This window comes from Oratosquilla oratoria, chromosome 14 (genome assembly GCF_046742065.1).
Source record: "Oratosquilla oratoria isolate Oo_2021 chromosome 14, ASM4674206v1, whole genome shotgun sequence".
In the NCBI taxonomy this organism is placed as follows: domain Eukaryota; kingdom Metazoa; phylum Arthropoda; class Malacostraca; order Stomatopoda; family Squillidae; genus Oratosquilla; species Oratosquilla oratoria.
This window is the reverse complement of record NC_134790.1, coordinates 64,603,148-64,630,640: the sequence shown is the minus strand read 5'-3', so window position 1 is coordinate 64,630,640 and position 27,493 is coordinate 64,603,148. Positions and strand designations below refer to the sequence as shown.

The window sequence follows — 27,493 nt, the reverse complement described above, 5'->3', positions numbered from 1 at the left end:
ACACTTTCCCAAGCTCCAGTAACTTTCTTAATCCCTCCTCTGATCTACAAGCACATTGTCATGAGCAAACAATATCTGGCTTATCTCCCATTTTCTCCATTTTTTTTAACCATCTCCAATCCCCTGCCCATTACCCTTGCATTTACCTCTCACACCACCCCATCCATGTATAAATTGCCAGTGACAAGACAAATTTCTGGCGAAGTCCCACCTTTATCTCAGACCACTTGCTTTCTCCATTTCTAACTCTAGCACAGGCTTACTCTTGTAAAAGCTTTTGACTGCTTTTAACAGCTTTTTTCCTATGTGATATATCTCCAATACCTCCCACAGTGCCTTCCTGTCTACCCTGTCATAAGCATTTTCCAAATCCATAAAGGCACCAAAAAACATCCTTACCTTTTGCTAAAGTTTTCTCACATATCTGCCTTACCACAAAAATCTGATCCATGCAATCCCTACCTTTCCTAAACCCACACTGTTTATCACCAATTGCTTCCTCTGTTCCTCTCCTAATCCTCTCAATCAAAACCCTCCCATAAGCCTTCCCAACTACACTCAACAGACTGATCCCTCTGAAATTATTACACTCATATTTGTCCCCTTTTCCCTTGTAAGGCAGAACTATACAGGCACTCCTCCTCTGGTACTCTACCTTCTTTTAGACAAACATTAAACCTTCTTTTAGACAAACATTAAAGTACCGCACTAGCCAGTCCACCATCACTGTACCTCCCTTTTTAGACACTCCACATGACATCCATCTAACCCAGGTATCTTACTTGCTCTCATCATTTCAATTATTTCACCTCATCTTTTCTTATTTCTCCTCCATTTTCCTCATTTGTCACTGTCATTTTCTTAGCTCCTCCCACTGCAACTACCTTTCCCTCCCAATCCTCCTTCAGATTGAACAACTTTCTAAAATACTTTGCCCATTTTCCTCTTACTCATCTCTTCCATTATCATTTCCCCATCTGCACCTTTTACCTTTTCTTCTCTACTTGATTCACCCCCTTTCATCTCTTAATTTCCTTCCAAAACATCTTTTTATTACTTTCAAAATGTTCTGTCATACTCTTCCCCACTGCTTAGGTTGTTGGGCCCTGCTAGGTGCTATATCTTACTCCATTGCCTCTTTCCCAAACATTAGGTGGGAGACAGGGATGACCATTCACAAGGATCTAAGATAGAAGGGACAACAAATGGGTGTTGAGTGTGAGATAGGTGAAGGGTGGGTGTATGCTATATTACATATATATTATTATCCCTATATCTGACCATATATATATCCCATATATCTAAGCACATATATATTATTATCCCATATATCTGACCCAGGGCAGTGGACAGGATGCAGGGATGACCCGTCATCCAGGAGGTGCCAAGATAAGAGGGAAGGAGGAGGGTGGAGGGTAGTGGAATATAGAGGAAATGGAATGGGTGGGAGTGGTTTCTACACCTTTTTCTTTTTGGCTACCCCCTGTGTAGGGGGAAAAAACCTTTGGTATATGTATGTATGTATGTATGATGTATCCCATATATCAATCCAGGTAGCTCTGGTACTCCTCTTTTGATGTCTTGTAGGGGTTTTTCCAAATGTGTATTAGTAAGAACAAGTGAAGAATGATATGCAAAGTAAAAAGTGTGTGAAGGCAGAGGTGGATGTTGTAAATTTGAGGGGAAGACCAAGAAGAATAAGGTGGATAGAGGAAGTGAAGGGCAATTTGTGCTAAAGAAATATTGAGTAGGGAAAGGAAAGCAAGAGATTGGTGAGAATGGAGAGTAGAGGGAGAGGGTCATCATGTAATGAAACAGTGGGAGTAAACCAACTTTGGTTGTTTAGCCTTGATGTAGAGACACTTTGTCTTGTTGTATTGTTTGTGACCTAAGCAGTGGGTGGGGGGACAAGGATGACCTTTACTTGCTTCTCTTAATCTAAAGTTCACCTTCACCCCACTCCTCCATTTCCTACCACATGTGAACCCAAATACTTCAAACTATCCATTTCCTCCAGTTTCTTTCCTTTAAGATTTACAACTTACTGCCACCCTTTCCCTTTGTACATTTCATCACCTTACTTTTATCCACATTTGCCTTCAACTTTCTCCTATTGCATACCTTTTGAAACTCTGCCTTAATCCCTCCTCTGACTTTGCCACAAGCTGTGTTGTCCACAAACAACAACTGACTGACCTCCCACTTCAGTACACTATTTCTAACCATCTCTAATCCTCTGCCCATCACTCAGATTTACCTCCTGTACCACCCCATCCATGTATACATTGAACAGCTATGGCAACATGACACAGCCATGACATAGCCCCACCTTTACCTCAGAGTACTCACTCTCTCCATTTCCATTCCTAACACAAGCTCTACCACTCTCTTGAAAACTTTTGACTGCCCTTAACCTCTTCCATATGATGACTCCTGCATTGGTGTCATGAGACGTGAGTGGGTATATGAGGATGCCAGTGTCGGTGTGTTGATTATATTTATTTTGTTGTTGTAGCTGAGTGACCCCCAAATTCTGTGAACTGGTTTGTTCACATTTTCTGTGTTTGTTAATACTCTGAGTGAAAGAGAATGAGTAATAAAGCAGTGACTTTATATTTTATAATGCTAGTCGCATGATGCATCATACATTAGGCATCTGATGCTGTGTGCAAGAATTTAACTTGTATTGGAGAGGTTAACAGCCCTCCCCCAATCCATATTACAAGGATTACAAGGATTACAAATGCGCATGCCAACAGGAGACCTTTTGGTCCCTTACTAGGTCGGATGCGGAAGAAAATATAATAGTGATAAATAAACAAAAGAAAAATAAATTAAAATTATAATAATATAAACACTAACAAATAATAATATAGATAACAATAAACAAAATAAATAAATGCATAGGTATAGTTAAATAATAAACAAACAGGTAAATATTAGATAATAATGAAATGACAAATAACTAATAATAAATGAAAATCAAGGAAATGATGATAAACAAATAATATAAAATACATGACAGTCATATATTTGCAATACCTTACACAGTGCCTCCCTGTCTACCCAGTCATAAGCCATTCTCCAAATCTGTAAAGGCCCCCAAAAAATCCTTATTTTTTTGCCAAAACCTACTCACAAATATACATACATAAATGCATCCTGTACATATACCAAAAGGCCCTTTACTCCTTATATGGAGAGTGGCCAGGTCAAAGCATACACCCATCATACACCCATCCAAAGCTCATTTGTTATCACATTTATCAGCTTCTTGTGGATGAAGGGTCATCCCTGTCTCCCACCCTCTGCTTGGGTCAGAGCCAGTGAAGTAAAATACAGGACCTCCTCAACAAGGCACAACAGCTAAAACTGGTTTACCCCCACTCCATACATGGCAACCCCATCTCCCTCATCCACTTGAGGAGACAGTAAGAAATCCCTTTGGGTTATCTTAGTTTCTCTGCTGTTCATAACTACTTTCCACTCATGCATATCTCTTGTCCTCTCCTTGTCCAACAGATAATCCTTTTGTACCCAATACCCCTTTTACTATCTACTTCATTCTTTGTCATCCCCTAAAGTTTATTCCAACTCTACCTTCCACCAGTTATTTATTAGTTTCTGTATTTGTTCTTTCGTAAGCACAATTAAAAAACTCCTACAAGACATCACATGAGGAATACCAGAATTACAGAGATCCATGTCCTTCATCACACTGTTCGAGTCAAAGGCAGTGTAGCAAGACAGTGCTTTCACAACAGGCCTGACAGTTAGAGCTGGTTTCCACCATTTACTTCATCTAATGATGAAGCAGACATTTACTTGCTTTCCTTGCTCTGTAATTCAACTTCACCTCCACTCCACTGCCACATGTGACCCCAAATACTTAAATTTCTCCTTTTCCAGCCCTTTTACCCATGAAATTGCCCCCAACCCACCAGTCATCACCCTTTATATACCTCATCACCTTTTGCCCACATCTACTTCATTTTCTCCTCACACACACCCTCCTAAACTCTGCCACCAACTGCTTCAGTCAATCTTCCAACTCAGCTACAAGTGCAGTGTCATCTATGAATTACTAATTCTCATCCCTCCATTCTTTTTCCCCAACCCCAGACCCCTGTTGAGCATCCTCTTGTTTACTTCCATTACCACCCATCTGTTTACTTACTGAACAACTGTGGTGACATGACATAATCGTAGCATAGCCCCAATTTACTTGCAGTCCATTCACTTTCTCCATTCCTGACCCTTGCACAGGTCATCCATAAACAAGGGAGGTAGCCAAAAAACAGGCATAAAATCCACTCCCACCCATTCCATTCTCGCATACTCCACTCCCATTCACCCCATTCCCTCCGTCTTATCTTGGCTCCTCCTGGATGATGGATCATCCCTGCATCTGTCCCATTGCCCTGGGTCAGAAGCAGTATAGCAAGAGGCAGCACAACCACAGGAAGGCTGCTTCATTTAATCGGTAATCCCCCCTCTCCATCCCCTCATGCAGAAAAACAGAAGACGGGGAGAAATCCCTTCAGGCTGCGTCAAATTATTATTCACACATACTCCCTCACCTCCCATCCCCCATCCATTCCCTTCTATGCATCACAGCATCATCCTTACACAACCATTCTCCATTCATCCCTATCTTCTGTCTTCTCCTGTCCTTCCTCAACAGACATTCCCCTCTATCCCACTGTCCCTTTTACTCCATCCATCCATCTCATCCTTGGTTGACCCCTCATGTTCACTCCTTCCACCTCTGCCTTCCTCACCCCTTTTACTAATCTTTCTTCACTCATTCTTTCCATGTGTCCAAACCATCCCAATAGTCTTTCATCAACTCCACCCTATCTCCCAACTCCCTTTTCACCCCCGCTACTCTCCTCACCTCCTTGTTTCTCACTCTATCCAGCCTAGTAATCCCTATCATACTTCTCAGGCACCCTAACTCAAACACATTCAAACTCCTCCTCTCTTCCTCTCTTATGTTCCATGTTCCTGCCCCATACATTGCTGTTGGCACAATCACTCCTTCATACAATCTCCTCTTAGCATCCATTCCCAAATGTCCATTTCTCATTACTTTTCAATCCCCCTAGGCATTTACTTGCTTCTCTCAATCTACATTTCACCTCCACTCTTCTCTTTCTTGCCACATTCGCATCCAAGTATCTAAAACTATCCACTTCCTCCAATCTCTCTCCCTTAACTACTTCATTACGACTCAAAATCTTGCATGCAGCATTGGGTGCCAGACGTATGATTCATCACACTACAGGTAGTCGTCGACTTACGACCTATGCGACTTACGACTGATCGACTTTACGACCACAAGATAGTGCAACAATATTTAACATTTAATAGAGTAATAGAATTGCAATGTTATGTCTGGCAGCGCAGAACAATTACTCCGCACGCCGCGAGACGCTAGTACGATAGTTTTGGCAGGCTGCCAACAGCGTCAGCATCCCAGCCAGCTAAATATTCTTTCAATTTTTTGTTTGAAGTAAAATCTTTCCTAATTTTGCATTGCATTTTGTATTTTGGTATTTCTATATGTTTTGCAATTAATAAAATGTAACAATATTTTTTTATGCCTAGGCTAGTTTGTCGATAACAGTATGTTCGGTACAGTACGTAAACGGAAAGAATGTGTTTTGAAATAAAAACTTTCCTAATTTTGCCTTGCATTTTGTATTTTCATATGTTTTGCAATTAATAAAATGTAACAGTAAAACTTTTTTATGCCTAGTCTGTTGTCGATAGCAATATGTTCGGTACAGCATTTTGTATTTTTATGTTTTGCGATTAATAAAATGTAACAGTAAACTTTGTTTATGCCTAGTCTGTTGTCGATAACAATATTTTCGGTACAGTACGTAAACAAAAAGAATGTGTTTTGAAATAAAAAAAAATGTCCGAATTTTGCCTTGCAATGATTTTATTGTAACCAACAAAAAAGTATTTGTAGGTCAAAGATAACAGGACTTTATTCAGTATGCGTAGGCCTAGGCTACGTTTCCTAACGAAAATTATAAAAAAGTTAATGAATATTAAACAACGTAGCTCAAAGATAATAAGATTTTATTCAGTATGCATACGTTTCTTAAAGAAAGTCTGATGGTAAAATAATAAAAAGGTTAGAAAATACTCGTACAGTATTAGATATCATAGGTTAAAGATGATAGGATTTTATTCAGTATGCTTATGCCTAGGCTACGTTTCCCAAAGAAAATCAGATGAAATTATAAAAAGGTTAAATACTATACAACAGAGTTCAAAGATGCTAAGATTATTTCAGTATGCTAAATATAATATACAATATATATATATATATACAGTAACAAAAATATTTAAAGGGTAATATATACTGTATATATAATAAAGACCGACTTGCGTCCAGATCGACTTACGACCTGTCTGTCGGAACCGAACTCGGTCGTAAGTCGACGACTACCTGTACTTGCATTATAAAATATGAAGTCTGCTGTATTGTTCTCTTTTACTCTTAGTAATAATAAACATAGAAAACATGATCAAACCAGTTCACAGAATCCAGGGGTAACTCATGTACAACAGCAAAAAAATAAAATCAAGATGTCAACACTGGCATCCTCGTGTACCTCTCTACCCACTTGTTTACCAGCCTCTCATATAGGCATCCTACTCTCCGTAGCCCCAAAGGGCTACAGAGAGTAGGATTTGGATTCAGTATAGATTTTTCTTCCAAGTGTTTAACCCATCTATTTTTGACGACTTTTTTGCAAATTTTTGCTACTGTGCTTGTCAGAGAGACCAGTCTGTAATTTGATGGGTCTTCCTTGTTTCCTCCCTTATAAATTGGCACAGTGTTTGCAATCTTCCAGTCCTGTGGCACTTTTCCTTCTTTAAGTGAGAATTTAATTATATTGTATATTTTATCTGTTAATTCCTCCAGGCATTCTTTCAGTATCCAATTTGTAATTCCGTCTGGACCATGTGATTTTCTGATGTCAAGGGTTTTGATTTGGTCGCTGATTTCCTTCTGTGTTACAATTATTTTTTCATTGAGGGGGATATCTCTCTCTCTATTTCCTCACAGTTAGGTGAATTTTCTATTGTGAATACTGATTTGAAGTGGTTGTTCATAATTTCAGCCATTTCCAGTTCTTCTGTATATTCATATTTACCTTGGCGCAGCTTTTCTATTTCTCTTTTGTTCTTCAGTTTGCCATTTACATACCTGTAAAATAGTTTGCATTTTTCTATTATTTTTTTTTCATAGTTTCTCTTTTCCTCTCTGTGTATTTTTACATAATCATTTTTTAGTTTGATGTACATTAGCCATTTGGTTGTTTTCTTGTCTCTTTTCCATTTCTTCCAAGCTTTGTCTCTTTTATCCTTAGCCTCACTACACCTTTTGTTGTACCAGCCTCACTACACCTTTTGTTGTACCAGCTTTTTATGTATGTTCTTTCCATTTTTTGTTGTGGTAATGTATTTATTCACTCCCTCATTATAAATTTCTTTTAGTATATTCCATTTCTCTTCCATCCCTGTTTCTTCATTTAGGAATTTTTCCCAGTTCGCATTGCGAAAGAATTTTTTTAGTTTCTCAAAATTTGTTTTGTTGTACATTAGTCTTCCTATTCTATGTTTATCATTTCTGCTTTGATCCATTTGCTCTTTCAACTCAAATTCTATTAGTACATGGTCACTCTTTACTATCAGAGTTTTGTAATCAATTTTATCGACAATTTCAGGCTCTGTCTTAAGTATTAAATCCAGCCTTGATGATTCTTCACTACCTCTGTATCTGGTATTTTCCTTTATCCACTAAGTCACTGTGTATTCGATGGTCATGTCGAGTAGGACATTGCCCCAGAGATCCCCTCCGCCCTTCACTGTCATTTCCTCTCAACATATTTCTTTTGAATCAAAGTCACCCATAATTACTGTATTTCCTCTGTCCTTCAGTATATTAGTTAATTCATATTTTGTATCTTCTAATATTTTGGAATGATCACTTTCTGTCCAGGTTTTTGTGTTTTGTGTATTTTACCTAGTTGTATTTACTTAGTTGTATTTTGCGGGAAGGGGAGCTATGCTCGAGGTGTCCCGCCTTTGTACAAAAAATTAAGCAAGATGCTGTAATGATTATAATTTATTTTATATTATTTGTTTTTGTTTTGTTATCATTTGTCTGTTTGATTTTCATTTATTATTATATGTCAATTTATTATTATTCACTATTTACCTGTTTGTTTATTATTTAACTATACCTATGCATTTATTTATGTATTTTATTTGTTATTTACATTATTATAGTTTTTATTTATTATTTTATTATTTTTATGATTTTTTTTTCGCATCCGACCTAGATATGGACCAAAAGGTCTCCTGTCGGCATGCTCCGCCTTTGTAATCCTTTGTAAAATAGAGTTCAAACCTCTGGTTATTTTCAACAGTTAATGGAGTCTCCTGGAAAGTCCGATGGATGCACAAGTTCATCAAGTGATGTGAGTGAAGATCCAAGTGCCACCCCAAACATAAATGGCAATAATAATGATGCTGAACAAAACGAGGAAGAGGAAGAAATGGAAGAAGATATGGAAGACCTTGAAACTGAAGATGTAGTAAGTTATTGCAGTGTATTTGAGTGATGAGAATATTACTTGCATTGGTCTGATTGTAGACTTAACTGGTTAAAAAGTAATTTTGCAACATCTTTGAGTGGAATGTGAAATGGAAATTCAAAATGGAAGAATAGCAGGATTAGTGTTAAATATACTGCTACTTGAAGGATTAATCATTTTGTGTTCATAAGTAGACAAGTTCATTGCTGTTAACCCTTATCATTAGTGGATGCTGATGTCAGCATCCTGAGAGGCAAGAGGGTATACCAGGAAACTGACATCAGCATCCTGATTATATTTAGTTTGTAGTAATAGCTGAATGATCCAATATTCTGTATTGCTCTCCCTGGAGATTCTGTATGTGTCCTTGAGGTTCTATTGCTCCACCCACCATTCTTGTTCCAACCAATCACCTAAATCAGGTAGATCCTTTCCCATCCTCATTTTGTGTCGGGTTATCATACATCATTATCATACCCAGCATCTGGGGTATTGGTTGTATGTTATTGTGGAGTAAAAACTTGTTCAGTGACATACAGCTGATACTTTAGGGTCTATATGGGGATTCCCTATAGACTAGAGCCATACATCATTTTGTCTGTGTTAGAGGAAATATCTACTCTTAGAGAAATTATACTACTTTATTATACTCCAACTGCCCCTCTGTTATGCTGTTCCCCCACTCTTGATATTGTCCTGTCCAACCAGAACCCTAAGATTTGGGTTTTTTAATGTGTGTGGGTGTAGTACCTATGAGAATAATAGGGTAAAGGTAGGTAATATGTTTATGAAAAGATTGATATATTAGCACTGAGTGAAACTAAGTTTAAAGGGAGTGGTGAGTTTGAGTATGGGAGTGTAATGGGAAGGGTGTTGAGTGAGGAGGGGGATGAGGGAGGGAAGGGATGACTATACTAGTAAGTGAAGAGAGAAGTATTTACTTAATGGTATTTACCTAATTGTAGTATACAGGAAAGGAGCAATGCTTATTTGGTCCTGTCTCCTATTCTCTAATTTTCTAACATACCTAGACTCAAATTCATGTAAGGTTCCAATTATCATAAGTGTGTGGTGTAGTGGAAGGAGGTTACTTCAATGTTAATGTGGATGAAGGTGAAATTGGAATAGGAGATGCGGGTCTTTGTAAGTGCATATGGGCCTGATAGTAAGAAGAGTGTAGAGGAAATGGAGGCTTTTTGGATAGATTTAAGTGAGTGCATAAAGGATTTAGGGAGAAATATAAATGTAGTGGTATTGGGATATTTCAGTGTTAGAGTAGGAGATAAACCAATAGATGGTGTGGTTGGGAAGTGTGGAGTGCCAGGAAAAAATTGTAGTGGAGAGTTGATGGTGATGTGTTTAGAGTTGGTGATAGCTAACACAGTATTTAGGAAGAAAGTACACATGGGAGAGCATGGTAGATGGAAGGATGGTTGATAGGGCTTTAATGGATTATGTAGCAATATCCAGCAGAATAGGAAGAGTTGTGGATTTACGTAGTTCTCAAGGGATAATGTGGGGGAATATCAGATCACTTTTTGGTGGAAGGTAAGTTGAGAGTGGAAGATAGATGGACGAAGAGGAAAAGGACAGAGGATAGGGAGGTGCTTAGAGTACATACATATACTAATAGCTTTTTCCCCCCTTGGGATGATGCCAAAGTCAAAGGCATAAAACCACTCCCAACCATTTCATCCCCTCATATTCCACTCCCATTCACCACCCCTCCCTCCCTCTTTTCTTGGTTCCTCCTGGATGATGGGTCATCCCTGCATCTTGCCCACTGCCCTGAGTCAGAAGCAATGCAGCAAGACACAGCACACCCACATCAAGACCACTTCTTTTAATTGGCAATCCCCCCTCTCCAACCCCTCATGCAGAAAAAGAGAAGGGGAGAAATCCCTTTGGGCTGCATCAACACATCATTCACATATACTCCCCCCCAATTCCCTCCCATTCCCTTCTATGCATCACAGCATCATCCATACACTACCATCCTCCACTCACCCCATCCTCTGTCTTCAACCTTCCTCAACAGACATTCCCCTCTTTCCCAATGGCCCTTTTACCCCATCCATCCATCTCATCCTTGGTTCCCCTCCCCTCATGTTCACTCTTTCCACCTCTGCCTTCCACATCTCTTTTATTAATCTTTCTTCACTCACTCTTTCCATGTGTCCAAACCATCCCAATTCCCTTTCATCAACCTTATCTCCCAACTTCCTTTTCACCCCCCTCTCCTCCACATCTCCTCATTTCTCATTCTATTCAGCCTAGTAACTCCTATCATACTCCTCTGGCATTTCATGTCAAACACATTTATATTCTTCCTCTCTCATGTTCCATGTTTCTGCTTAGAGTAAATTGCTTAAATGAGAAGGAAAAACAGAAGGAGTACAAGAAGAAGCTGAGAGAAGAATGGAAGGAGGTGAAGGGTAGAGTAGAGGTAGGAGTGGAGGAAGAATGGGAGTATTTCAAGGATGGAGTAACAAGGTGTGCCAAGATGGTATGTGTAACAAGGAGAATGGGAGGAAATAGAAGGAAGGGTAGCGAGTGGTGTGATGATGAAGCAAAGAAGGTTGTAGGTAGAGAAGAAATAAGCATTCATGGACTGTTTGCAAATTAGGATGAGAGAAACATAAAGGTACAAAGAGAAAGAAGAGAAGTAAAACAGATAAAGAAGGCAAAAAGAAGAACAGATGTAAAATGTCGAAGAGTATGACAAATTTTTGAAGGTAATAAATTTTTTTTCAAAAGAAATTAAGAGAGAAAAGGAAGGCAAATCAAGTAAAGAAGAGAAGATAAGAAGTGCACATGGAGAGATTATAATGGAAGTGTAGGAGGAAGATGGGCAAATTATTTTAGAGAATTGCTAAATGTGGAGGAGGATATGGAGGGAATGGTGGTTGGAGTGGGAGGCACTAAGAAAATGACAGTGATGGATGAGGCAAATGGGGGAAAAATAAGAAAAGATGAGGTGAAAGTAGTTATTACAATGATGAGAACAGGAAAGGCACCTGGGTTAGATGGATGTCATGCAGAGTATCTGAAAACAGTGATGAACTGGCTGGTGAAGTTTAATGTTTGTCTAAAGGATGGTAGAGTGCCAGAAGACTGGAAGAATGTCTGTATAATTTCACTTTACAAGGTAAAAGGGGACAAATGTTTGTGTAGTATTTTCAGAGGTATCAGTTTGTAGAGTATATTTGGGGAATTTATGGGAGGGTTTTGATTGAGAGGCTTAGGAGAGGAACAGTGTGGGTTTAGGAAAGGTAGGGGTTGCATGGATCAGATTTTTGTCGTAAGAGATATGTGAGAAAGTTTTAGGAAAAGGTAAGGATGTTTTTTGTGCCTTGTGGATTTGGAAAAGGCTTATGACAGGGTAGACCAGAAGGCACTGTGTGAGGTTTTGTAGATACACTTGTCCCACATTTAACAAATGAGTTATTTTCCAAGGAAAATTGTTTGTTAAGCGAGATTATGATAAATGAATTTCATTTTCCCATTGACTCCCATAATACAAGTTGAGATACATTCTTACGAACAAAAATCACTTTCTGACCCTGTAATAAAATGCAGTTATACATATATTTGTAGGCACAGGCATATGAAATTTAGATAAATCTGGAAGTTAAATGATATATAGAAGTGGGTAGTCACAAAATAGAACAAATTTGTGATGTCCTTCAGTTGCATGCCTTTATCACATTTCTTCAAAATTTCTAGTTTAGCTTCTAAAGTTAGATTTTCTACACTTTTAAGCATAGGAGCGCGTGTGTGTTTGTTCATCTGTCTGTCCCTTTCCAAAAACATGAGAGTGAGTGTGTACACATATGAGATGTGATGCATCATCAAATCATCATACATTAGGCAGACTAATGTTTGCATGGAATATTTTACTCGTGTTGAAGAGGTTAAGTGTATATATTGTAATTGACTGACATTACACAAGTCATATTGAGTACTTTACCATATCTGACCACCATAGCTGTTTTAAGTAGATCATGCAGTTATTTTATAATGATTCCTTTTCTATCATGCTATTCTGATATGAAATCTTATATTGTAGCAACTATGTGAAACTTAAAACAAATATCTCTAATATGACTGGGAGGGTGTCTAATTACAAATTATATATGTATAGAATCAGAATTAATTGTGAGTCAATTGTAGGAAATTGTTTAGATGTGCTTTAGTTTTTGTATTGGTATATATTTATGCATATTTCTTTTTAGAAGATAGAGCCTCCTGACCTAGCCATAAAGAATGAAGCTGATTCAAATGATGAAGTTGTGGAAAACATGGAAGGAGAGGCAGACGTGACAGCAGATGGAAGATTGGATCTAAACTTCTACCTTCAGCAGGCTATTCAGAGTGCCTCCATGCCCTGTCCACTGTGTAAAAAGGTATATATATGTATATGTATAGAGTTATGTATGTAAATGAAAGATGGGAAGAATTCTGGATGTCCATGTTCTTAGGGGAGAGAGTGTCAGATATTTTTTGGGGAAGAAAGGAAATAGTGGAGGAAGAGGGAAAATGTGGAAGGTGGAGAGGTGCTTAGAGTAAACAATTTGAATGAGAAGGAATATCAAAAGCTGAGGGATAGGGTAGAGGTAGGAGTGGAAGAGAAATGGGAGTGTTTGAAAGAGGAAGTGACATGGTGTGCAAAGATGGTATGAGAATGGGAGGGAATAGAAGGAAGGGTAGTGAGTAGTGGGATGAGGTGAAGATAGTAGTACAAGAGAAGAAGCAAGCATTTGTGAATTGATTACAAAGTATGACTCTGGCTTATGAGACAGACAGAAAAGAGAAGAGAAGCAAAATGTAAGATAGGGGCAAAGAAAAGAGCAGATGTAAAATGGGGTAGGATTAGACTGTTGAACATAGTTGGAAAGGCATTTGGGAGGATGTTACTTGAGAGGATTAAGAGAGGAATGGAAGGAGTAATTGGGGAGGAACAGTGTAGGTTTAATGAAAGTAGATGTATGGATCATTTTTTGGGGGAAGGCTGACAAGCAAGAATTATTTGGTAAAAGGAAAGGGTGTATTTTGGGCATTTATGGATCTAGATTAGGCTTATGACAAGGTCAACAGGAAGGCATTGTAGGAGGCATTGTAGATGTATGGGACATGGGAAAAGCTGTTAAGGGCAGCCAAAAGCTTTTACATGAGTAGTGGAGCTTGTGTTAGGGTTGGGGATAGTGAGTGGTATGAGGTGAAAGTGGGACTCTGCTAGGGTTTTGTTATTTCACCATGGTTGTGTACATGGATGGGGTGGTGTGGGAGGTAAATGTGAGGGTGATGGGCAGGTGATTGGAGATGATTAGAAAAAATGGAGGGAAGTGAGAGGTGATGCTTGTTTAGGTCAGAGAAGGGTCTAAAGCAGCTGGTGACAGAGTTTGTGAAGATGATTGGAGGAAGATGAAAGTAAATGTGGGTAAAAGTAAAGTGAGAAGATATATAAGGAATGAGGGTGGCAGTGATTTTGAAGTATGTCTTAAGAGAGAAAATAGTTTTAGATATTTAGGGTCACATATAGGAGTGAGGCAAGTAAATGTTTTGGAGGAATGAAAAGTGTCATGATAAATAGGTATATGGAAGATGTATGCAAAGATATATGAAAATGTGATTTTGTGTAAAACACTGTATTGAGGAAAAAACTGGAATTTAAAGGAAATACAAAGAATAAATAGGTTTAAGATGAAGTGCTTGAGAAATATGGTTGGTGTTATGAGGATGGATGGAGTAAGAAATGAGGAATTGAGGAGATCAAAGGTGAAAAGGCAGCTGGCATATAGGGCCAATGAAAAAGTACTGGGATGGCACATAAAAAGAATGAGCAAGGAAAGAATAGCAAAAAGAGTGTGGAAGGTAGAGGTAGATGGAGTGAGCTTGAGAGTAAGTCCAAGATTGAAAGGAATGGGGTGAAAGGGGACTTGAATAAAAGGGGAATATTTTTAAGGATGTCAGTGCACAAAAAATTGATTTTTTTTTTTACAATTTTGCAAAAACTTGTGGAAAAATAATGTGAAGTATGCACAACTTACTGGTGAAGTGTCGTACAGTATCATTTAATATTTTAAATTATTTTTTTGAAATATCTGCGTACAGGGACATGGTGTAAGACTAGGTTTCTATTTGACATTTACATTTGATGTTTTTCATATTTATATAAAATTTTATAAGGGTATATTGTACATTTGTCAACATATACTGAATGAGATGTGAAGATGTATATGTACATACATGCATATATATGTATATATATATATATATATATATATATATATATATATATATTTATATGTATATATGTGGAGTTAAAAACGACAGCATTGTTGTAGTTATTAATTTTTTTCCTCATATTCTCAATTTTCCTGATTAGAGATTTGCCATTAACCAGGTGAATTGAAACTAGATCACTGTATTCTTTGATTTCTTTTCATTATTTGAGCTCAATGTTTCGTCTTATTGAAGACATTTTCAAGAGTAAACTGAAATAACAAAAATCACATAATTACAGTAATGGTGACAAAATTAAAAAAGCTACATAAATATAGTAATGGTGACAATTGTGTGCAAGAACAATACTAGTAAAATATATGAGGGATACAATATAGATGCAAATAGATACGATGACAATGGTACAAGAACATAAAATTCAACAAAAGACTTACATTTAAAGGGATGGAGAGAAAAATGACACATCGGGAATGATGGATATATATACGCCTGGGTCAGGTGGTCAGACAATGCAATCTCAGAGGTCATGGGGTAAGGGGGTTAGGGGGTGGGGGGTTAGGTGGGTGTAGTTACCATAGGGGAGAGGAGGGGAAGGGAAGAGGAGGAAGGGGGAGGAGGGGGAGACAAGGAAGAGAGGGGGTTGGAGGGAGGGAGGAGTGGGGAATTTTTGTTTCTATACAATAGGATACTGGAGGTCAAATTACTTTGGATGTTAATGACTGGAGCTTTGTCTCTAATATGAAAGGCTTCGAGCAGTTGTAGCCTCCTAGGGTCATCACTCATTCCAATAATTTTGGTGGAATTAATGCCCTGCTGAGTACAGTATTGTGAAAAATTTTATGATGTTCTTTGATTGCTCCCTCTTGTAGATGTAATGATAAGCGACGGCTGACTTTGTATCTAGTAAAACCGATGTAGGTAAGGTTAAGAGGCTTACAATCCACATATATATATATATATATATATATATATATATATATATATATATATATATATATATATATAGATATATATATATATATATATATATACACACACACACACACACACACTCATACCTCGATTTAACGGACCTCACTTTAACGGATTTCGGATGCAACGGACAAAATCTGTAGCTTCCGGATCGTCCGGAGCGACCGGACGCAGTCCGATGTTTCCACAGTTGACTGCCAGATGACCTATGGTCGCTTTGTTTACAACTGTGCCGGAACACGTGGAGCTGTTTGGTCCATGTTTTTTTACCTTTTTGGCCCTGTTTTGTGTGTTGCTTGTGAAATAATTGAACAGTTTTTTTAACCATGGCACCTGTACATCCTGTAGAAAAGAGGAAAATAGTCAATTTAACAGTATCACAGAAGCTTGAGTTGATTATAAAGCTGGAAAGTGGAATGTTGGTGAAGCAGGTGTGTGAATATCCACTTCACTCCGGGCCATAATCGCGTGGGCAGCATTAGCTGCCAGACGTACGATGTTGTGTCATAATACTCGCGTCATAAAAAATAGTCACCGCTTATATCGATCGTTCTCTCTTTCACCCGTGAATTTTGATAACCATAGAAAATGTGATGAAGACAGTTTAGAGAGTATGTCATTACGCAGGGGCAACTACAATAAATATAATCAAGACGCCGATATGGCAGCCTCGCGTATCCACTTGCTCCTCATGCCGCCTACATAGGCGGCAGCGTATGGAAGAGGATATGGAGTAAAGAAACAAACTGTGTCTGATATTCGTAAACAAAAGGAACAACTTACCCAATATTCGCTGAAGTATTCGGTTGATGAAAATTTTGGACTTGGTACTCTTGGGGTGAAAATTTTGGGCCAGATCCCAGGTATTTACACTAACAGATTGGATAGTGTGCTTAAATAAAAGTACCGTACTGTATTCATTCCTCATTTTTTCGTAACGTAATCGTTGAAATACAGTAGTATCGGAAACTTCAGACAATCGGGTATATCGGACCGGTGTTCCCCCCTTTTAGTCCGTTAAATCGAGGCATGAGTGTGTGTATATATATGTACATATATATATATATATATATATATATATAAATATATATATATATATATATATATATATATATATATATAAGGTAACCACTTAAGAAAATAAACAAAGGGAGCAGTGCTTTCATATATTACATCTTCAGTGTAATTTACACTGAAGATGTAATATACGAAAGCGCTCTGCTCTGTTTGTTTATTTTCTTAAGTGGTTACCTTGCATTTATAAAACACACGTTACTAGTGTTTTTATTGCTTATATATATGTATATATATATATATATATATATATATATATAAATATATATATATATATTTATGAGGTAAAGGTGGGACTTCGTCAGGGATGTGTTATGTTGTCCTGGCTGTTCAATCTTTACATGGATGGGGTGGTGTGAGAAGTGAATGCAAGGGTAGTGGGTCAGGGGTTGGAGACGATTAAAGAAAATGGAGAAAAGTGGGAGGTGAGCCAGTTGTTGTTTGCTGATGACACTGCGCTTGTACCAGGATCAGAGGAGAGATTGAGGAAGTTAGTGACAGAGTTTGAAAAGGTGTGTGAAAGTAGGAAGCCGAAGATAAATGTGGGCAAAAGTAAGGTGATAAGATGTACAAGGGGAGAGAGTGACAGCAGGCTGGAAGTGAGCATCAAGGGTGAAAGACTGGAGGAAGTGGATAGTTTTAGATACTTGGGTGCGAATGTGGCAGGAAAGGGACGAGTGGGGGTGGAGGTAGAATGTAGACTGAGAGAAGTGAGTAAATGCCTTGGTGGATTGAAAAATGTAATGAGAAATAGACATCTGGGAATGGATGCCAAGAGGAGGTTATATGAAGGAGCGATTGTGCCAACAGCACTGTACGGGGCAGAAACATGGAACAGGAGAGAGGAAGAGAGAACGAGTTTGAATGTGTTTGAGATGAAATGTCTGAGAAGTATGATAGGGGTTACTAGGCTAGATAGAATGAGAAATGAGGAGGTGAGAAGGAGAACAGGGGTGCAAAGGGAGTTGGGAGATAGGGTTGATGAAAGAGTATTAGGATGGTTTGGATTCATGGAAAGAATGAGTGAAAAAAGATTAGTAAAAGAGGTATGGAAGGCAGATGTAGAAGGAGTGAATATGAGGGGGTGTCCTAGGTTGAGATGGATGGATGTGGTAAAAGGGGCATTACAAAAGAGAGGAATGTATGTTGAGGAAGGACAGGAGAGGACAGAAGATAAGGGTGAATGGAGAAGGGTTGTGTATAGATGATACTGTGATGCTTGAGGGGGAGTGGGTGGGGCATGGGGGGTGAGGAAGTATGTATGTGAAATTTGACGCAGCCCAAGGGGATTTCTCCCTATCTTCTCCTTTTCTGCATGGGGGGACAGAGAGGGGGGGGTCGCCGAATTTATGAAGTAGCCTTGCTGTGGATGTGCTGTGTCTTGTGACACTGCTTCTGACCCAGGGCAGTGGACAGGATGCAGGGATGACCTGTCATCCAGGAGGTGCCAAGATGAGAGGGAGGGTGGACGGGAGTGGAATATGTGGAATGGGTGGGAGTGGTTTCTATGTCTTTTTCTTTTTGGCTACCCCCAATGTAAGGGGGAAAAAGCCTTTGGTATATGTATGTGTGTATGTATTATTTTATTTTATATTCTTAAATTTATTGTTTCTTTTACAGGAATTCAAAAGTCAGTCTGGTTTAAGGGATCACATCAGACTTCATACTGGAGAACGGCCTTTTGAGTGTGAGTACTGCCAGATGAACTTTGCCAGAGCATCACACTTGAAGAGACATCGAAGAATGCATACGGGCGAGAAGCCCTTTGAGTGCAGATTATGTGGGAAAGACTTTTCTCGAGGAGACAAACTAAAGGATCATCTTCGGAGACATGAGGCAGAGGACAAGCTTAGCAAAATACGGAAGCAAATTTATCATCCAGAAGATGGTGTAGCAGAAACGGACCTCTCTTTAATGCCCACTCAAGGAGGAGGGAATGGTACAGTTGCTGTGGGAGAAATTGGGGTTGGGGGAGTTGTAACAGGATCAGGAGATATATCTCCTGCCCCTCCTCAGGTGCTTACACCAAAGTCTAACAACACAACACCCACTCTTCACATGCCACCTCCCAAAAGACGAAGGGGAAGACCACCCAAGAACCCTGAAGCTCAATTGCAATATGCTCAGGGTATGGCTGGAACACAAGTACTGATGACCCCCACAGATGGTCTGGTGCCTTCTATGCTAGGGGTCACAAGCATAGGAGAGTGTATTCTCAGGCCCATTAATTAACTTGTTAAACAGTATTTTTATTAGTTTATTATCATGTCTGTCATCATTATTCCATATGATCATTATTTTATTGTGGCTATGATTATTTATGATCTTAATATTATGCTCTGGGAGGCAGATGGCTTGTGGTAAGACTTTATTGATATATCTCTTGGCACCTTTAAAGACTGAAAGGTACTACTTGGTAAGTACATGTTCTTGATCAGTTGCTCATTGTAAGACAGATTTGAATTGAAACAAGTTCTTAATATTTGTCTTGGTTATATTGAGAGAGACTATCATTGCTCAGAAAATTTAGATATACAGGAATGTGAGGTTGAATGTGCTTGTAGGATTAATTAGTCCAGATAATCAGTATTTGGTATCCTAAAAGTTATGTGTTCCAGTTTGGTTAAAGTAATTGGAGTGGTGTGTATTAAAGAATATAACAATGATATGTTCTTAAACTTGATGGTAAAAAGGTGTTGTCCTGATGATTGGAAAAGCAGTAACTAGCTGTGAAACAGATATTGCACATGGTTGAAAAATTAATTGTATTGGATAGGTGCTTCTATGTCTTAATCAAACAAAACTAGCACAAATTGTGAGTTATATATGCATGTAATAATGATAATAATTGTTGGCTCAAGTTTCACTGACTTGAAATATGCAGCCCAACAGTGGCTGACAGTGAGCCTTGTTCTCTCCCATAGATCTCTCTGATGAAAAAACTGTTGTTTTAGTGTGGGATAGTTTCTGTCACAAGCTTATACTATTATGAGGAGTGGAAAACTCACCACTTATTAGCTTTCCATTTAAATGGAGGAAATATAGTCAAGTCAATTTGTATAGAGAGTTCATAGTCCTGGTCTGAGACTGAGTGTCAACCCACAACTGTATCTTCAGATAAAGGTGAGGATGTTGACAAGTTTTGAAGATGGGCATCAGGGAGATGATTCTCAGACATTGATAGTGCAACACCATCATGTGCAAGTACTTGTCATTGGTTGCTATATGCATGTAAATTCTATGGCCATTTACTTTTAATGTTCTTCAAGCACTTAATCAACACTACTTGGGGCATTAAAAAGAATACAAATACAAAAGACATTGCTTTTGTGGTTTGTGTGTATGTTGTGTACATAGAGAAATGTATACTTGTAGTACAGAAAATGTTGAAGAAAATATGTTAGATAAAATAAGCTGCATACTTTAGTGTTTTTTATAGTTTAGATTTATGGATGTCAGGAAATGGGGAAAAAAGTCATAAAGTTATTTGTCCTCATAGTCCAATTAACATTGGTTCCAATGCTCAACCTTTGAATAAGAGTTTCAGCCAGGATGTAGCAGTGTAAAGAGATGTCATGACCTCAATAACATATCATTCTTTTCATTCTACGGTCATCATAGTGGGTAGTTATTTGCGTTATATGGCATTCATTTGGCAGTGTGATTATTTTGATAACTTTCAGAACATGCATAGTTATTATTTGTAGTGTTTGTTTCTGTGAGCATTAAGAATAATAACATGATGAACCAAAATCACCCCAAATAGAACATTACACACTGAAGCAAAAATCTTACTCGGAATATCATATGAAAGGCACACAGCTCTGTACAAAGGCCCTCAGGACCACACATCTATCCCACACTTCATCCACTGAATGGAAAAAAAAAATCAACCAGCAACATACCACTTAGATATATACAACATTTTACTACCACCACCATGCAATTCATCCATATGAAAATGCACGTACACTAGTATCACAAAACTAACTTTCCAAAACCAACTACCAAACTTGCCATTCCACTAAACTCCCCCTGCCTTCAGCCCCACAGAAAGATCACTCCCATGACAAGCAAGAACCACACTAGCATGTTAGCATTCAGGTCACCATCCAGGTTTAAAATAATACCAGTACAGAATAGACCTAGACAGATGCATATTGTCCCAGATGTAATGACTACTCTGAAGAGACTGAACATCTTACAATACATTGCCCAGATCTAACCTTAACTAGACAACAACATTTCTTCCATGAGTGACCTGTGGGCCAGTCAGTGGCCTATCTACCTGGGAGTCATGGGTTATGGCAAGAGACCCGAAGCAACAGATTGATAGACTGATTTGTTTCCATAATGATAACTGTTATCTTGAGTTTCACTGTCTGAAACCTACAGCTCCACAGCAAGTCTTTAGGATCTCCTGTAGATTTTTCTGAGAAGAAACTGACTGGTGTATATAATGTGCAAGGTTGGGGTTATGCTCTATATCTCTCTTTGTCAATCATTGTCTTAAGTTCATTTAAGGTATATTGTTAACTTGAATTATTTCTCCTAATAGATTCCACAAATCTATACATTTATGTGAAAAGCTGTTCTAGCTAATATCCTTGAAAGTCTGACTTAATTTTTTTTGGTATGTCTTCTTAATGTTATTTCATGCCATAGTAACAAATTCTCCATCATTTTCTTCTATATCCCTCATCATTCTAAAGATAACAATTATGTCATCTCTTTCTCTTCACTTTTATAATGTGGGCAGTGCCAGGTATCTCATCTACAAACTAGGCTAGGGATCATTCTAGTTGCTTTGTATTCACTCTGGTTTTCTTATATTCATTTGTAGTGGTGACTGCACTACCACTGCATATTCCAGTGTGTGGCAAATAAGATTTTCAGTTATTTCTTTAATTGTAACCTCTTGATCATCTTAAAATGGTAGTCTTTGTTATTATTATGTTTATATGATTGTCTTGTGACAGATCATCCCTAATTAAGATGCCCAGATCCTTTTCATTTGTTTTTGTGATTAATTTATCTTCCAATGTATAACTATGATGACCCCTTCTTCCTGTGGGCCATTTCCAAGATTTTGTGTTTATTGGTAGTGAATTTCAACATCCACTCTTGACTCCATTCATAGACCTTAGCTAGGCCCTCTTGTAGTAAATTACAATCCTGTTATCTTTTTACAGTCTTCATGATCCATACAAAAACGTATACACTCAGATCACAAAACAAACTCTCCAAGACTGCCCCCCCCCCCCTGAACTCCATACTCCAACTGATTCTCCCAGACAAAAGCCCAACTGAGAAATCCCTCACATGATAAGCAATAACCTCACTGGCATGGCTGTGTTTTGGCTGCCACTCAGTATTGAAATGGTACCAATGTAATAGGACTAGCCACAGAATCACATTGCTTCAAGTGTAGTCACCACATGGAAGACCCAAATATCTCATCCTGTATTGACCTACTAAAACATCTTACTTTGTATTATAAGTAATGCCTTACTTAAACAACAACATATCTTTCCTGGATTAATTTGGTGGCCAATCTGGTGGCTGTTGCCAGTTACTGGGAACTAGGTCTTCAGTAAGAGACCTAGGCCAATTCATTAATTGATTAAACATTACTTAAGCACCAAGAACTATGTCACCTCTCTTCAATCTGACATCTCATCCTTCACTACTGCTCTTATGAGCATATCCTTAAAGAAATCTTATAATCTATTCCAGTATGATGCCTTTTAAATCTTCCAAAATTTTCCAACTTCAACATTAGTGGAAATCCTTCTCAGGGTCCAGGTATACACAGCCCCTATTTTCTTTTTTGTGTAGCACATCAACCACACTCAAAAACATACAGATTTGATGCATATGACCTTATTTTTCAAGTTCCAAATTAATTATCAACTAGGACTACTCACTTCTTTTCCAGCCATTTCATCATTATCTTTCACAGTTCTTTTACATGTATTGGCTATCATGCTGGTCAGGGTTACTGGTTTATAATTCATAGGTTCTCCCTACCTCCTTGTTGAATAGACCTGTTTGTATGTCACTGGCCAGCAGGAAGAGGAAAGAAGTAGTTGCTGAATGTCAGCTCTCCATTTGTGAAAAAGTGGAAGATAATAAAAATTTATAGAGGTCTTGGACCTGATCTGAAGTGCCAGGCCCTCAGGGCTACTGCTCCAGAGGAATTTGAAGATGAACAGAAAAGAGATTATCTCTGACATCCATCTCACAGGACCTCCACAAGCAGATACCTATTATTGATACATGTTTGGTGACTCATTTTTATTTATTTTTATTAATATTATTAAATTTTTAAGTGAGTTAGATAATAGGAATGGGTGTACTTGACAGAACTGAGTGCAAGTGATTAAGAAATTAGAAAAAATATGGCTTTGGAGGGGCATTCTAGATATTGATAGGTAAAGGTATATTTTTTTTCAGAAATAACCAAGTATTGTAATAAAACCAGAATAATATAGCACTCAAAACCAAATCATTGAATAAATGAAGTATTTAGGTGAGGGATAATTTGGTGGGTCACTCAGGATTGACTTGATTAGTTGTTGGTCTGACTGTGTAACCTGGAGGTAGATATCAGTAATGATTATTTTGAATTGCCAGAACAACAGATTACTCCATGATTAAGTTGCCAGATTCTGTGTTGTAATTTTTTCCCATTGCTAATAACCAGGATGCAGTGATTTTATAAGGTGATTAAAAATCAAATTAAGCATAGGGCAGTAGTGTTTGATCATGTAAATGAAGTACATATTTGATATCAACCCCACCCTTTGTAGGTGTTCTGGTTAATCAGGGATGATACAGGGATGACTTGTCACCCATGATGAGCTAAGATGATAGGGAAGAATTGGTGGTGGATGGGAATGAAATGGGTGGGAGTGGTATGTCTTGACTTGGCTACCTCCCTGGTAAGGGGGAAAAAAGCTTTTTGATAGATAGTTCTGGCTAATGCTAGACACAAAAATATTTGGCTTCAGATTTAGCATATATGTTGTTTCACCATCACATGAAAGGCCTTAGATAGTAAAGGTAAATAAGAAACTGAACACAACATTTCATAGTAAAAATATTTACTCTTTCTCACTTCTTTTTTTCAGCAGCTCACTCCCATCTGTACATGGGGTTGCTGTTCTATACAAGCCTCCTCTTTCTTCCCCAACCTTGCACACCATTTTCATCCAGTCCCTATCCACACAGGTCTTTAACATTCCTTTACCTGCATTATGGTCTTCCATTTCAGTGCCCATCCACTCTTGCAAAAATTTCTCTTTTCATTACATGCCCATACCAATCGTCCTTCCTGCAATATTCTCATTGCTGTCATCCTCTAATGTTTATCATATTATATTTCATTCCACCCAGACATCTAATCACATCCTTTACTTCTATAACTCGCACTAATATCCACTCCATTCACCTTCACATGTGACATGAAAGATTTGAAAAGTCCTTCTTCAAGCATGTCACCATTTATATTCTATATACATACATATACCAAGGGAGGTATCCAAAGTCAAAGGTATAAATCCACTCCCACCCATTTCATCCCCACATACTCTACTCCCATTCACCACCCCTGCCACTATTTATTCCTTGTACCTATCATCACTTAAATTTAACTTGCAACTTTGCTCCCTCATATGCCCCACCAAACTTACTGAAAGTCTCTTCAGAATCAGCCGCAAGTGCACCGTGATCTGCAAATTACAACAAGTTCACTTTATATGTCTTTCCATTCTCATGTAACTAATGGTGGGTACCTGTATGAAGTAGTCTTGTTAGATGGATATCAGAGAGTTCTCTCCTTGCCATCCATTAACTGAAACCATCAACATCCTTGCCTACATAAAGAGATGCATCAGGGGCTGACAATAAGTATTTAAACTGGGTCCAAGATATATCTCTATTAATGTCAACTGTATAGTATTTCCTTCACTTTTTCATACAAGGAGAGCTGACAACCAGTGACTGCCCCCCTCTTCCTACTACCTTTACGAGCTGTTGACATAGAAGGAGCTCCAGAGATCGGTGGACCTCTCGTGCTTGGGACCATTGTCAGGATAGAATCATATGGCATTAAGATAAGATAACTGACCATTAGCCATAGCAAAACATTCATAGTATTCCACCTTGGTGAAATCATTTACAATGATAAGGAGTATAGAGGATTGGTGTGCAAAATTTGCCTAAGCTTGAACCAAGTACAGTTTGAATGTCTTATTGTTGGTACATAGGAACACATACCAAAGGACCTTCAACCCATATAATGGGGTGGCCAAGTCAAAACATACACCCACCCTACACTTATCCCACACTCTTCCAAAACCCATTCATTGCCCTTCCTATCTTAGCACCTAATGGATGATGGGCTATTCCTGTCCCCCACTACACTGCTCAGATTAGAGGAAACTAACCCTTGGTGTAGGTGATAAAAAATAAAGAATGCTATGACATAATCTTTTGCTGCTCATCTACAACTTTGTCAGCCCTCTTACTAAATTGTAAAGGAAAAAGTTGTTAAGAATATTGAAAAAAAGGATGTGAGCTTCTAAATGAATATAAATTTATGGTAATTGTGGGATTTACATTTATGTAAATATTGGACATTGTGTACAGTATATTCATTATAAGACATTTCAGCTATTGGCATTTTGTGAAGACTAAATAACTGGTGTTTCATTAGTTATGCTGAATAGTTTTATTACATCTTATAGGAAGATCCTTAGTTTAACTTTGTATTTTATTATGTTTATATGATTATTAATATTTTCTTTATTTTGAGATCACTTTTTGTTTCTTGTTTTTTTTATTTTTACCTGTTTCAGTGAAGAACATGTTTGTCTTTGTCTTACCATTGACATCTGCTTTTCTACACAGCTAAATTAAGGAAGGCACTAACATTTCAAGTTCATAATGTAAATGGATTTTTCCAGATGTGTAAGATTTAATTTAGTGTCAGTTATTGCTAATACTATGTATACATTATTTTTCCACAGCATGAAGACTCAAATAGCTCTCAAATTATTAGTTTTATATTACATCACATCACTATCTTTAGATAATGTTAGCTTCATGTTGCATATAATTGGTTTGTTGTAATATTTAAGATGTACAATAAATAAGGATAGATTTTATTGCAATAAGATAGCCAGGATTGGTGCCTTCGTGTTTACTGGAGGAAGCAAGTGATAAATGTCATCAGAGGTACTCCCATATTTTGGTGTATGTGCTTTACAAGGGGGAATAAGATTTATCTGAACTGTTAGCATTTATAATGCAAATGAAATATTGCTGTAAAGGGTTGGGTGGGTTGAATTTTGAATGATGAAAGTAATTGAATGGTGTCTGTTGGATGACTATTGACATTTATAGCCAACTTCCAAGTGATTTTGAAGCCTTTTAGTGCCTCACACGTCTCACCATTGTGCCAAAATATGTAAGGTTCAAGAAATTTAAGGATCAGGATTGTCCTCCGCCCTATACCACCTCATACATTCCTACCATTCCAATCAATATTAATATATTTTTCTACCAAATTTCCATAGTTCATATGTCATTTGAATAGCACCTGCTAAGTTTTGTAAGATCTCATGTCCCAAGTGTGTGGTGAATACGGTAGATGTTTTCTTTGTCATTCACCCATTATTGTACAGTACTATATTATGCATTTTGCCACCACCTTATTTTCTTTTTCTCAGAGCTTCATAGTCATAGCTTCATTTTTTAAAAAAAGAATTATTAATGTAAAGCAAGCATGTACAGAATCACTGTCCTTCAGTGTAATCAGTGGGTTTAATCAACCTTACATATAGGTGATGTCAGCTGTGAATTAATCAAAGGCAATATTGATTGTGCTCCCCCCCTCTCTCTGATACTCTCTCTTCTTTCTCTCTCTCTCTGATACTCTCTCTTCTTTCTCACTCTCTCTGATACTCTCTCTTCTTTCTCACTCTCTCTGATACTCTCTCTTCTTTCTCACTCTCTCTGATACTCTCTCTTCTTTCTCACTCTCTGATACTCTCTCTTCTTTCTCACTCTCTCTGATACTCTCTCTTCTTTCTCACTCTCTCTGATACTCTCTCTTCTTTCTCACTCTCTCTGATACTCTCTCTTCTTTCTCACTCTCTCTGATACTCTCTCTTCTTTCTCACTCTCTCTGATACTCTCTCTTCTTTCTCACTCTCTCTGATTCTCTCTCTTCTTTCTCACTCTCTCTGATTCTCTTTCTCACTCTCTCTGATTCTCTTTCTCACTCTCTCTGATTCTCTTTCTCACTCTCTCTGATTCTCTCTCTCACTCTCTCTCAGTCACTCTCTCACTCTCTCTCAGTCACTCTCTCTCTCTCTCTCAGTCACTCTCTCTCTGTCACACTCTCCCTCTCTCTCTCAGTCACTCTCTCCCTCTCTCTCTCAGTCACTCTCTCTCTGTCACACTCTCCCACTCTCTCTCTGTCACACTCTCCCTCTCTCTGTCACACTCTCCCTCTCTCTGTCACACTCTCCCTCTCTCTCTCTGTCACACTCTCCCTCTCTCTCTCTGTC

At 38.1% G+C, this 27,493-nt stretch overlaps 1 protein-coding gene across 1 annotated transcript in view; it reads left to right on the top strand.

The window, feature by feature from the left end:
• Window positions 1–27,276, top strand: part of LOC143032702 (uncharacterized) — an 80,172-nt gene extending 52,896 nt beyond the window's left edge. Inside the window, exons 5-7 of the mRNA XM_076197591.1 lie at window positions 8,457–8,624; window positions 12,860–13,030; window positions 18,537–27,276. Coding sequence (XP_076053706.1) covers window positions 8,457–8,624; window positions 12,860–13,030; window positions 18,537–19,148 — 951 coding nt within the window. The 3' untranslated portion in view covers window positions 19,149–27,276. The remainder of the gene's footprint in view (window positions 1–8,456; window positions 8,625–12,859; window positions 13,031–18,536) is intronic.
• The last annotated feature ends 217 nt before the right edge of the window (window positions 27,277–27,493 follow it).